The 14,856-nt window shown below is 32.8% G+C and overlaps 1 protein-coding gene across 1 annotated transcript; it reads right to left on the bottom strand.

The window, feature by feature from the left end:
* Nucleotides 1-197: 197 nt before the first annotated feature.
* On the bottom strand, nt 198-3,390 carry LOC107895204 (scarecrow-like protein 21). The gene is made up of 2 exons (XM_016820468.1): nt 3,279-3,390; nt 198-2,266 (listed from the first exon to the last, which is right to left on the bottom strand). The coding sequence occupies exon 2, from the start codon at nt 2,113-2,115 to the stop codon at nt 385-387; it is 1,731 nt and encodes a 576-aa protein (XP_016675957.1). The 5' UTR covers nt 2,116-2,266; nt 3,279-3,390; the 3' UTR covers nt 198-384.
* Nucleotides 3,391-14,856: the final 11,466 nt, after the last annotated feature.

The raw sequence follows: 14,856 nt of genomic DNA, 5'->3' as shown, positions 1-14,856 counted from the left end.
TAACATGATTAAATTATTAAATTATTTTTTAGAGAAATCAATTTAATTAATATGATATAATTTTACGTGATTTTTTATAGTCGTTTGATACGATGATTATAACATGCCCACTTTGGGATAATAACATGATTCAAACCGATACTTCATAAAAATTAATAGCAAAATGAACAAGATATCTACGAAACAAAGAGTCATCATTGACTAATGGTATGAAAATTTATTAGAAAATGCCCACTTTTGGATTATAACATGAGTCAATATACAATATCATCATCATCAATCACTATACCGTACAACAAACTTACCTATCATCTCTAACCTATTGAAAAAAAAAAAAAAAGAATGTGATTATTTGTATATTACCTTTGTATCATTGTATGTATCTCAGTTGTTGCAGTGCCAAGCAGAAGCCGATATAAGGTTCCGATCCTTCCATCTCAACAACATAGCACCATCCTTCTCCACCAGTGTATAGTGTTTAGAGTAGCACCTCAGCAGGCTTCTTATCACTGAATTCACATATGAGCTTAATGGGTATTGTCGGAATCCGGCCATTGTCAGCCTGGACTTCCATTTTCCCAACAGCTCGTGGCGTTCCACTCTCTCCTTTCCCTCGCAAGCAATGATATTCACAATATCCCTCGCTAGGCATTGCTGCTCTACGTTGATTCTTTCTTTTCTGTCCCTTGGAAGTGTCTCGTCGATGGACTCAAATATTGCTAAGTAGTACTCTAGAGTCTCGATGAACCTGGGGAGGAAAGGGGCCGTGTTTGTGTTTGATTCTTGCTCTACTAATGTGGTGACCTTGGGAGAAAGTGACTTCACCAGTCGTAGAATCCCGTCCCTAGGGTTGTTCACGTCAACGCTCTCGTCAGGGGTGTGATGGAGCTGCAGTGGGAAGTTGACAGCCAGAGCCTCCCCAGGCCTGAGATTAAGCATGTCCCTTGTGACATCTGGGGCGAAAACTGGCACTCCGTGAAACTCAACTGGAATATTGAACTTTTCAGATAGTGCTGACAAACGCCTTCCGACAGCTTCCAATCCACCACCACGAGCGTATTTCGAGACAGGATCATCAATTCCTGTAATCCGGACACGAGGAGCTCCACCTGGTCTGGCTGCAAGTGCTTGCAAGAGAGTCACCCATTGTGTCCCCTGAGCAATCTGGAAATCAATAATGTGGATGTGGTCTTCATTTCTGCATGCTTCAGCAATGGCCCCATTGGCTGCCATGTAGCCGAACTTCAAGTACGGGCAAATTTCATACAGCATATGCATGTAGGAAAGCAACTCCTTGCCTTCAGGCTCTCTACAACGAAGGGCACGATATATGTTAGACCCCGATGCTTCCTTCCTTGCAACCAACCCTTCTACCATGTAAGCACCAAGACGTTGGATTGGTTCTCCAGCAATAGACACAGCATCCTTAGCCTTTGCAATCAACTCATCAAATTCATCCATCTTGTTTTCGAAGAGTGCTTTAGCACATGCAAACAACAATTGCCTCAGATTGCCTGGCGGAATACCATGCAAAGACAAATCCTCTATCGCTTTCTGACGTTTCTCAACATGAACAGCTTCAGCTGACTGCCGATGCCTAGAGACAAAGAATGTTTGAGGCTGAAGCACCAAAGAACCTTGGGACTCCCGACTCCATGTCCTAGACAGCGGGCCTGTTTCCCGTGGTCTACTAACACTTGGGGTTGTTACTTCTTTATCCCTGTCCGGCGCCCAGAGTGCGCTATCTAGTTCCTGCGAAGTGTATATCATTTGGTGGCTCAAGTTTGCATATTGTGTATAAGAACTTCCACCAGAATAGAGTGGTAAGCTTTCGCCCCTGCAGTTTAGAGGAGGACTCAAGGGATAGAAATAATTGTTAGACTGAAGTGAAGAGTTAGAAGAAGGGCTGAGTCCTGAGAGCTTATCTGTGGAACTATGCTGCTCTTGGCTGTCACTCGGTGTGGTGTAGGTATAACAATCAAATTTAGTCGAAAAGGGCGAATTGGGTGAGTTTCTTATGTCAGATTTCGAAGAACTAAACAGCCTATTAGGTATTGAAGAAATAGTTGAATAACAGGTTGAGTTGGATAGGCCGAAAAGCTGGTGCGAATCCATGCTACGCGTTCGGCATCAGCTTTCCAGTCATGGAAAATTTACAGGCATCTGAAGACAGAATTGTCAAGCCCCTCTTGTCACAATGACCACAAGAAACTTCAAAACTGTTTTAGAAGTTATAGTGTTATACCTTGAGGAAAACAAATTTGACCTGCAAAAACAAGGCAAAAAAACCATTTAAGTTTTATGTGTTCGCAATTGCAGTTGACAAACTAAACCAGAAAGAGAAAGCGAAACAGAGAATCCAAGTCCTACTTTAGAATTAATTTATGATTACTTGGCCAGCAAGCTAAATTTAGCTTGATAAAAAATGTTGAAACTCTATCCAGTATATACATAAAACACAAAACAATGGTATGTATGTCCCATCACCACACAATTTACGTAAAGGGATTACTTCCGAACAGACTGAAGCAAACCTAAAAGGTAAAGGAAAGACATCTAAAATCGAAACTAACTGAACCAACATAAATCAGATACTCATGAAGTCATGATAACTCACAAAGTTATAAGACCCTATATCTGAAGAATTTTGTTGCAGAGTATTTTGTGTGGATGCCCATGATCATGAAGTGATGATAACTTTTCTCTTTTTGTTAACAAAATCAAATTTTCAGTATTAGAATCCTAAGATTTCCAAATATCCACATATGCCATCTACTTGAGAAGGTACAACATTTAACCATTACAAATTGACAATATATACAAAGTTAACAAATTTAAATCATGGCTCAACAACACCATATTACCAGCACTACATTTCCTAATAGAAAATACATACATACATACATACATACATACATACATACATACATACATACAGTAGAAGCTTAAAACAGTTGATCTCTTTATTCGTATGTATATGATTTGGCCGATAAAACAAGAGAGCTAAATTTAGAATAAAAAACCCTGAAAGAGAAAATCTTTGATAATCTTTTCGACTGAACAAACCAAGTTTCCCAGAAAACAAACAGCTTCTAATTAGAAACAAACTAAAATATAAGCACTTAAACTAAAATTGTACAAAAGCTCTAAAATTTAGCTACCTTTTTCATGTAATAGTAACCAAAATGAAAACCAAGAAAGCCAGTTGATAACCAAACAATTCAAAAGAAACACCAAGAAGGAAAAACACAATTTAACAGTAAATTTTGGAAGCTTACCTGGAAATTATTGTTTCTCAGGAATCAAAAAATCAAAACCCAAAGCTCCAAATCAAGAAAAAAGAAATTCAAAGTTTGAAATCGAAAGACAAAGACAAAGCAGGCAAGAGATTCTTATATTTATAGGAGGGAAACGAGGAAGGTTGTAACGGAATTTTTTTAGACGGAGAACTTAACGATAACTGTTTTTTAAACGGTTGAGGGAGTCCTTTTTGTACTGCGAAGATTAACGGCGTTAAAATAAAACTAACGGCCGCCGACAATGCGCCCACGTTCGACAACATTCTTTGTTATTTCCTTTCTTTTTGAGTTCTATTTATTTTGTTTTTGGTTTTACTAGAAAATGACGTGGCAAAAGACAACCGCTGTCCCACGCGCCTTTCTAGACTGTGTCAAATAAACTCCATCATCCCTTGCGTACTCAACAGGATTTTATCATTTTAAAAGTGATCCCGTTAATCGTGTTTTTCTAAACATCCATTAAAAAAAAAATTTGCAATGGAATATTTTTACATTATTCTTCAATTATAAAATTTAATTAAATTAATTCATACTACAATTTTTTAAAATAAAATTCAACAAATAAACTTATTTAAATAAAAGATGATCTAGTGAGCACGTGACATACACGTGACGTTTGGTGAGGAATCAGCTGTTTATGGAGGCCGGGGACAAGTGTCAGCACATAAAATAGGATTAAACACATGGCTAAAGGATGCATGCTCTATTTGACTGTTTTGACCTGACGTGGCAATCTTGGATTTAATTGTGCTTTCTTTTTGGTAAAAGGATTTCACTGTTTTTATAAACAGATTTAGTCATATTAGAATTTCAATCTTGGAATCAGTATTTAAAATATATGTATAACATAAAATAATTAATAAAACAAAAGTTTAAATTTAACAATAAAATATATGTGCAATAATATAAAATTAAAATTAAAAATTAATTTAATTTATGAGTAAAAGAAATTTTAAATAAGTAAGTACTTTACAGTAGATTATTTAATGCATTTTAATCGTGTATAACACCAACTTAATTATCGATTTTATTAATATATAAAAATAATTTATATAATAATAAATTGTATAAAAATATTAAAATAAAAATTTAGTTGAAAGGGTAAAAAATACTTTACAGATGCAAGTGACATGAATTTAAATTTTAATATTTATATATTTTTTATTCACATTTTAAAATTTAAGAAAAAAAGACAGAAGTACCGAAAAAAAACATTCCTTCTATTTTTTTTATTTAATTATTTAGAATACGATAGAGTAGAGAATTTTGATGGCTTGGATTTAATTTTCGCTTCAAACTTAATATTTTGCTTTTTATTTAATTATATATTTTTTGGATGTTGAAAAAAAAAATATAGGGTGCAAAAAGTCTTTAAATTTTTTTTAAGAAAAAGTAATTAAATCTCTTCTTTTTTTGCATTCAATTGAATATTTAAATTTTTAAAATGTATTAAAAAGGCCCTCAAACTTCTTCAAAAAAAGCAATCTTACCCTTGCTTTTCTTTTTCACTCAATTGGGTACTTAAAGTTTCAAAATGCATCAAAAAGAGCCTCAAAATTTTTCAAAAAAAAAACAATTAAGCCCATGCTAATATTAAAAATTAGAAAAATTTATAACAAATAATAAATTTTATAAAAATTATTAAATTTTAATAAAAATTTAAAAAATTTAAAAAATTATTAAAAATTAGAATTTTTTTAAAAATCGTAAAAAATAAAAAAAATTGTAAAATTTTATAAAAATCATAAAAAATTAACGACTCCTAGTTTTTTTTAATTAAAGTCATCACGTGTCGCAACACAACGTGACATGTGACGAAAAATGATAAAAAAATAAAATCAATAAAAGTTATAGAAAAACTATAAAATGCTTCTTTAGGTAAAATAATTTTTGTAAAAAAGATTTTACGAAAATTATATTTCTTTACATTTTTGTATAATTTTTTTAAGACTTAATATAATTTTATAATTTTTTTTATATTTCTATATATTTTATAATATTTTTATGATTTTTATAAAATTTTACAATTTTTTATATTTTTTACAATTTTTATATTTTTAATAATTTTTTTATTAAAATTTAATAATATTTATAGTTTTTATTGATTTTAATTTTTTATAATTTTTTTCTAATTTTTAATAAAAATTGGGGCTTAATTATTTTTTTAAAGTTTAAAAGTTTTTTTAATACATTTTAAAAGTTTAAATACCTAATTGAGTGCAAAAAAAGTAGTAGCTTAATTATTTTTTAAAAAGATTTGAGGACTTTTTTGATGTATTTTAAAAATTTAAGTACTTAAATGAGTGAAAAAAAATAAAGACTAAATTATTTTATTTTTTGAAAAATTTTAAAAGTTCTTTTTGCACCTTTTAACCCAAAAAAGAATTTTATACATGGTACCGTGTTTGCTTAAAATGTAAATAGGAATAGGATGAAAACCACAATCCATTTTAAGCACCATAAAGGTTGTTCACCACGCGTCGCCTTTGGTGAAACAGACCCAAATATTTACCTAAAAAAAAAAACTTTATGGTTTCTAATTAGTTATGATTAGTGAGATGAAAATTGGGACATTAGTTGCGTGAGATTGGGGAATATTATCCCAAATTACACGAAAATGCTAATAATAATTAAATGCTCTTATTCTTTTTTTAAAGTTTGGATTGGGAAAGCTTATCCTATATCACTAATTATTGTGATTTACTGTCTAATCACATTTATTATTATAACATTTAAACGAAAAACATAATTATTACTAATTTATGGCTCTGGATAAAAAATAAAATTATATAATAAATACATTTAAGAAATATTGATATAAATAACAAATGAGGTTTTGATTGAATGGTAAAGTATAAATGTAGAAAATCATAAAGGTTTGTTTCTAAATTTTATTATATGTAATTGTTAATAATATAGAGTAACTCTGTCTTTTGACACACTTTTTTCTCTGTTTTTGTAATAGTTTAGATAATGGAGGTTATAATAACAAGCTTATCTTTAGAGGATGCAAAGGAAGAATCTATTTAACTAGGGGTCGCAACTGTAAATAATGTAACATCTTATGCGCATTGTTTGGTGGGAACTTTCCTCACTTCAAGTGTAGTGCATTTCCAAGCAATGAGATTGACTTTAGCAAACATGTGGCATCCTGTTGGTGTAGTATCCATCTCAAAGCTGGAAAATGAGAGATTTATGTTCCAATTTTATTTTGAAGTAGATGTGGATCGAGTTATGAAGAATGGACCGTGGAATTATAATTTCTATATGTTGATACTGCACCAGTTGAAGGAAGGGAAAATCCTCTGTCAATACAATTATCAGCAGTTGATTTTTGGATTCTCATAAATGACCTTCCTCATGGTTTTATGTCAGAAACAGTTGCAAGACAATTAGGAAATTTTATTAGGGTCTTATTGGAGTATGATACCTCGGCCGTTCAAATGGAATACAAAGGAAAGATGCAAGTAAAAGTACGAGTTGATGTTAGCTAGCCACTGAAAAGAAAGAAGAGACTTACACTCTCTAATGGTACATCGGTTTACTTCAGTTTTGCTTATGAAAAACTAACTCTTTTTTGCTTTCTATGTGGCAAGTTAGGACATGGTGAAAGCTACTGCTCGATTTAAGCCCTTAATCTTCAATAGGAGTATATTTTTCAGTGGGATATACCCTTTCAAGCACAGATAAGAAGGAGTGTGACGTAGAGGAGCAGGTGGTTGGTGGAGGACAGTGGTGGGAAAAAATTCAGTTATGGAAATCCTAAAGATAGACATGAAATGAGGGATATAAGGGAATCTCAATCTGTCTCCATGTTTCAAGGGAATAATCTAGTATTTCTTTCTAAAATCCAAGAATTGGTAAAAGGAAAGTCAATTATTTCTTTGGTCACTAGGCCATTAAATGTAGCTGAGTTGGGCTTACGCACGAATAAAAATTTTGGTGGATTTAATGAGGTGATGACATTAGCTGAAGAGGAAAATAGCCTATTAAGTTAAACTGATGAACTTAAATGATCTCAGGTCTAGGCTTTGGCTTTAGGTGTTTCCAAAAATGGGGATTCAAATAAAGCTTCGGGTGTTTTGTTTAAGGTACCCAATCAACTTATATCGGCAGGCCTTGGTAAAGAGGCCAGCCAGACACAATAAAGCTCGTAAGTTAGAATGTTCGGGGTTTGGGGGGCCCTGGATAGTTTATTGTCTCCGGCATGCGCTAAGAGACTCAAATCCCTTTGTAGTTTTCTTGATTGAAACTAAACTATAGTGTTCTGGTATGGCTAAGATCAGAAGTAAATGTCGTTATCAAAATGGAATTGATATTGATTTATATGGAAGAAGTGGGGGTTTGTCTAAATGGAAAGGAGGTTGTAAGGTGCCGCTTCGGTCATGTTCCTGAAAACATATTGACATAATGATTGACGAATATGAGGATGGAATGAAATGGAGATGTACCAGTTTCTACGGAGCTCTTAAAGAAAGTCAAAAGGGGGTCTACTGGTTTCTACGGAGCTCTTAAAGAAAGTCAAAGTAGGGCCTCTTGGGATTTATTGCGTTCTCTAAATGATTGTCCTCATATCCTTCGACTAGTCATATGGGATTTTAACAAGATCGCATATTCTTTTGAAAAATAAGGAGGTTTAGTTTGACATGAGAATCAAATGCGAAAGTTTGGAAATATGCTTTCTAATTTTTCTCTTTCAGATGTGGGTTTTACAGAGCAATGGTTTACATGGGAAAAGGGCTAAACTCATTCAAATAATATTTATGAACGGTTGTATCATGGTGTCGCAAATAATGATTGGTAGAATGTATTTCCATATTACAAAATGTATCATTTGACTCATTTTATCTCGGACTATTGTCCTCTTTTACTTAACATGAGGCTAGATAACATCCAAGTAAAAAATGACATTTTCGTTTTGAAGTTGCTTGGCTTTTAGAGGATACATGTGAAATGGAGGTGAAGAAACTGTGGGCTGAAAGTTTGGGATCGGTTCTCACGAGATTAAGGAAGGTTGGTGAGGGGTTTGAGGCTTGGTTTGAAAGGATTAAAAATGAAATATCACTAACCAAAAAGGACATCGAAAAACACCTTAGACAGTTGAATGTGTCATATCCGAATGATGAAGTATTGGGGTACATCATTGACACCAAATTAGCCCTTAGTATGGAAGCCGATAAAGAGGAATTATATTGGGACCAGCGTGCTAGAGCTAATTGGTTGAAGAACAGTGACCGAAACAAGATTTTATTCCATAAAGCTGCTACAAAAAGCGACAAAAAAATGGGTTGAGAAACTATAGGTGTAACACCCCTTACCCGTGCCTGACGCCGAGACAAGGTACGAGGCATTACCGGACTTAAACATACACATACATGTAAAAACCATGCCATAAAATTTCTTTTAATTTAAAAATTTTCAAACACATGTATATCGTCCCTTATTTTGGTCTACGAATCCCAAAACATGCATCAGGATTGATTCGGGACTAAATCGAAAACTTTGAGAAGTTTCAGGAAAACCTAGAAAATTTTCCCATGAACTAGGGCCACACGCCCGTGTGTCTTTGACACGCTCGTGTCCTCAAGCCGTGTAACTCTCTATTTATGACGTTAGCATTCAAATCGAACCACACGGCCGGGCCACACGCCCGTGTTTCCAGGTCGTGTCCCTCACATGATTGAGACACATAGCCGTGTCTCAGCCCGTGTGGTCAACACTTAGGCTATTTTCTAAGCCTTCATGTTACCCATAAACCCTTACAACCTTATACATATTAAAACCACAATTCATGGCATCATTTTATTGATTAAACACTCCTTATTAAGATATATCATAATTCATACATCTTAGCTCACCGATGTCTCAACATTTCAAAGTCTCAATAATCATAAGCTTAGTGTACATACCTGTACCACTCGTAGTATAGTATACAACTATACCTTTCGTAACATGTCCTCTTTGGGACTTTCCTTACATTATCCATTGTATTACCCGTTGAACATTCAGAATACTATTGGATACTTGGAACACTTGCACATAAGTGCCACTAACACATACGTAGCTAAAACTACCTCATAACATGTAACGCTCGCAATGGAGCTACTCACAGGCTTACTCATAAAAGTTATCGGTCAAGGTGTAGCTACACAGGAAACAGGCTGTCAGGTATCCGACCAACTTAAGGATTACCTAGCCATCGGTAGGACACACAAGACCATTTCCCGGAACCTAATTACATGTATTGCATCCATAATGAAATCGGACCAACTCAACGAGCTCGGATGTCACTTGTATCGTATCCATTATGAACTCGAACCAACTCAACGAGCTCGGATGCTTCACATGTATGACAAACTTGGACCAACTCAACAAGTTCGAATTTCTCATATATATCACATAATATCAAAACATTAAAAACATGCTACAACACCACATTATTTGCATATACACTTACCATCGTAAACATATAATTCATCACAACTAATTTAACATACCAATTTAGATTTCAGCCATAAATATAAATAACATTAACAACATGCTTATTTCATCATACGAACTTGCCTCGAATGCAATTTCGGCTAATTATTCTGTTTTTGCCCTTAACCACGTATTTTCTCGATTTAAGCCCGAATCTCGATTTTCTTGGTCTAACATGATGAAATTCACTCATTTAATCATTACATTAATTAAAACAGTCTATAATTCACAATTTGGCAAAATGACTGTTTTGCCCTTAAACTTTACAAAAATTATGATTTTGCCCTTAGGCTCGTAAATCGATTTTTATCAAATTTCCTCCTTTACCAAGCCTAGCCGAATTCTTTTTATAACTATAGTAACTCAAAATTTCAATTATTTCACACATTTACAACTTATTTTACAACTTTACAAAATAGCCCTTTTTAGGTGTTTTTCATGAACACCACTTCACAAAAGTTTTTTATTTAACAACCAAGATTCATTTTCTTCCATAAAAATTCAGAAAAAACATGAATACTCTCATGGAAAAATTCTATACTTTCAACCATTTTGCAAAATAGTCCCCTCATTAGCTAGATTATGCTACAAGGGTCCCAAAAGTACAAAAATTATCAAGAAAGACCATCAAAATCACTTACTTGCAAGGTTGAAGAGTGGCTGAAAATTTCAAGCTTTCAAAACTCCTATTTTTCTGGTATTTTCTGTGGAGATAATTAAGGTGAAAAGATGATATCACTTTCTCTTTATTTTATTTTATTTCTAGTCAATTTGGTTACCAAAATTCACCTAACCGTTTTGACTATTTTAATTTCTTGTCTCATGGCCGACCATCCCTAATTTAAAGGCCTAATTTCACTTTAAAGACCCCCAATTTTGGTTCTGTAGCTATTTGGTATATCTATCTAATAAAATAAGACTTTTGATCTTTATGCGATTTAGTCATTTTTCGCAATAAAGCTCACAAACGCTAAAATTAATTCACCAAAATTTTCATGCACTCATATAATCATGCTATAACATATAAAATAATATTAAAAGTAATTTCTTCAGCCTTGAAATAGTGGTTTCGAAACCACTATTTCGACTAGGCCCAAAATCGGGCTATTACAATAGGATTCAAATGGTAGAGGTTACGAATAGAACAAAGATTTACTGGCGCTTTCCAAAAACTATTTAGACATCTTTTTTACATCAAAAGGAGTAGAAAATGCCAAAAATATTTTGGATGATGTTGCGCCTTGCATTACCCACGAGATGAATGATGAGCTCTTTTGGGTGTTCTCCTGTGAAGAAGTATGTTTGGCACTAAAGAACATGGCCCTGTTGATGGCCTCTGGGGAGGATGGTTTGGGTGTTGTGTTTTATCAAATATTTTGGCATATCGTCTGGAAGGAGGTAGCAGATTATTGTATTGATATTTTAAATGGCACTTAGGATATAGCAAAAATAAATCAAACCCAAATTGTTCTAATCCTAAAGGTTAGTAATCCTCGTTTCATGACTGAATTTAGGTCCATTAGTCTTTGTAACATTCTGTATAAAATTGCGGCAAAAATGTTAGTAAACAGATTTCAAAATGTTCTTTACTTGTGTACTGATGAAGCCCAAAGTGCATTCGTGCCAAGAAGGGTTATTTTCGAGAATATATTGGCAACCTATGAAATACTTCACTCCATGTCAAAGAGAAGGTATGGCAAAACCGGATCTTTTATGTTGAAACTCGACATGAATAAGGCGTATGACATAGTGGAATAGCCTTTTCTAAGGGAAATTCTTTGAAGAATAGGTTTTTCTAAAGTATGGGTCAAGAAAATTATGCGATGTGTTGAAACTGCCTCTCATTATGTTGTTCTAAATGGGGAGCTAGGAGATATAATTACACCTTCTCGAGGGCTTAAACAAGGCGATCCGTTTAGCGCTTACTTTTTCCTTATTTGTAGCGAAGGTCTATCAGTTCTCTTAAAGAGGGCATCTGTTAATGGTAGTGTAACGACCTGATAGTCAGGGATGTCAAAAATTGTATTTTTGGGACTCTATTTTTGTAAACCCAACCTGTAAATATTTTAAAAAATATTTATGAGGTTAGTTTAGTAGCTAATTAAATTTTTTGATTAGTAAATTTCATGAAATTAAGAGTTATTAAGGTAGATGGACTAAATCGCGTAAGTTTTAAAAGTTAAATTATTTGTTGAAATAAATTAAAAGGACTAAAGAAGCAATTATGCCCTTATTTAATTTAAAGTGGATGGTTATAACGAACATTTATGGCATGTATAAATATATTATATATTATGTTAATATAATATGTATATATGTTATAATAAATAAATTGTATAAAATGTATGTATATTATATAATAAGAAATAATAATAGTTATAATAATAAAAACAAAAGAAAGAGAAGATTCATTCTTTATTACATACAATTAGAAAAGAAAGAAAAGAATAGAAGAAGGCTCACTCACAGCTAGGAAATTTGGGGTTCAAGCTTAAATTGGTTAGTACAATTTAGTCCATATACTTGTAATTTTTACGTTTTTGGAATCCCGGTACTTAGGGCTACCTGACCCATATTATAATTTTTAGTATTGCTCAAGATTTTAGATGTCAACATTGTTGAATAATTTAAGTGTTAGGTATTAAATAGTTAGATTTTTAAGTTAGAAGTTGAAAAGGACTAAATTGTGGAACTAATTGTTGATTTTGAGCAATAGGGACTAAATTGTAAAAAATTAAAAATTAATGGGTCAAATTGGAAAATAGTAAGCTAAATGTGGTCTAGAGTGAAATTAGTATAAAAATATGAAGTTAAATGTGAAGGTTAAAATTAGTCTCGGTTTAGGGACTAAATTAAAGAATACGCAAAATATAGTGTGAATATTGAAATTTAATGTGAAGTTGAAATGTGTAATATTAATGTGAATCAATTGTTTTATTCTGTAGCTAACTCGACATCAAATAGCTTGAAATTTACGGTTTGTGTTTCTATAATCCAAATTAAATAGTAGATTATTGCACATATAATTGTTTACATATGGTAAGCATTTGAGGTGAGTACTTTGGTACTTGGGAATTGAACTAAATTTTTAATTGAAATGAAATGGATTGATTTTGTATATTATTAAATATATTGATTATGAGTATATGTGTATTGAGAAAAATGTGATTTTTATCAAATTGAATATATGCTTATATGTGATGATATACATTCATGAAATTGAGACATTGGTTGTATTGAAAAGTGAAATGAATCCCTATTAACTATATTGGGCTGAGTCGAATATAAATGGCATACCATAGGATAGAAAGAGTTTAGGGATTACTTCGACCTCGAGTCGAAGAGGCACTGGGTGCCAATTTGCTTCAGTTTAACCAATGAGACACTAGATGTCAATTTATATAGCGCTGGGCACAATTATTACTTCGGATTTATCTGATAAGGCACTGGGTGACAAAATGATGTATTGGTTGGATCCGTGTATCCATCCAAGTCCGTGTCGTGTTAATAGGGGAAAACAAAATAATAATTTATGTGATTGATATTGAAACGGCAAAGATGAGAAATGAATATGAGATGAGAAAATATTGAAATGGCAAATATGAGAAATGATTATGAGATGAGAAATGAGATATGAAATGATGAATTGATATGTGAAACTTGAATGAATTCAAGTACTGATTAAAGATATTAATCATACCATTGCATGAGATGATGTATTCAAATGCTAAATGAAATTCTATTGATATATATATTTGGATATGTGAAATCTTAGTAGATATGAATAAGGAATGAGCAAGAATTATATTATTGAATTGAATCTTTTAAACATAGCTTACTTGTTGCATATTGCATGTTAAATACTTATATCAAGTTTATATTATTCGGATTATAGAAATACCACTTAGTTTTACTCAGCGTGCGATTTTATTTTCTGTGCACAGGCTAGGTACTGTTCGAATTATTGCCAACTCAGCATCAAATCACAAATCCCGAGTTCAAGTATGGTGATATTTAATTTTGTAATGGTATGTACCTAAGGAGTCTTTTGTTGATATTGTTTATAAGATGTTGTTGACTTAGTTGCTAGTGAAATAATGGTCAAATGTGTATATAGTTGTGGTTGAGGCTATGTTGGCATGTTAGCCTAGTTTATATTTTGGTATGTGATAGTTTAAAGTTTGGTAGTTTAGCATAATGCTTGGTATGTGCTTAATTTCATATTTGGTAACTTTAGAAGTTGAAAGTTATTTCAAATATGGTAAATGTGATATGAAATGAAGTCTTGAATGTTTGATGTGTTGTTGACGTATTTGAACATATAAAATGTGGTACCAATGAGGGTATATTGGTTAGGCATATTAGGTGATGAATTTGGTGTATTTTGGACATGTTTAATTTGTTTTGAATAGGTTAAATGATTAGTAATTGAGTTGCTTAGTGCCCAAGTAAGTAGGAAATGATAAACTTGAGTTTTAAGGTACTTTTGGGTGCATATTGCCTGGCCACACGGGCGTATGTCACACACGTGCAACACACATGAGCATGTTTCACACACGGGTAACACACATGGGCTTGTGACCCAAGTCAGAGAGTTACACAGCCTGGCCACACGGGTGTGTGACCCTAAAATTAAAATTTTTATAATTATTTCCTAAACTTTCAGAATTATTTCAAATTAGTCTCTGCCTGTTTCTAAACTACTTTTAAGTCTTGTAGACTCGAAATAGGGGCTGTAAGAGTAATTTTTATTCTATATTGGGGTGGGTCAACAAGCATAGATTTAGTGCATTCCACTAACATCATGGAAGATAAATTAAAAGATAATTGTAGACGGAGTATGGACCAATACTCTGATGCTAATAATTGGAATAATCTTATATGTATCCGAATTCTGACATTCAATAAGGGATAAATAGTGATAAGAATGTGACAGTGGAAGACTAAGTTTAGCAATATATAAATAGTGATAAGAGTGTAGACAGTGGAAGACCAAGTTTAGCATTGTATAGCATAGATCATTATTCGATTGTATAATTTCTAGTATGATATGATCTGATTGTTTGTGACCTGCCCT

Source organism: Gossypium hirsutum, chromosome A13 (assembly GCF_007990345.1).
Source record: "Gossypium hirsutum isolate 1008001.06 chromosome A13, Gossypium_hirsutum_v2.1, whole genome shotgun sequence".
Taxonomy (NCBI): Eukaryota; Viridiplantae; Streptophyta; class Magnoliopsida; order Malvales; family Malvaceae; genus Gossypium; species Gossypium hirsutum.
This window is presented reverse-complemented; position numbering and strand designations above follow the sequence as displayed.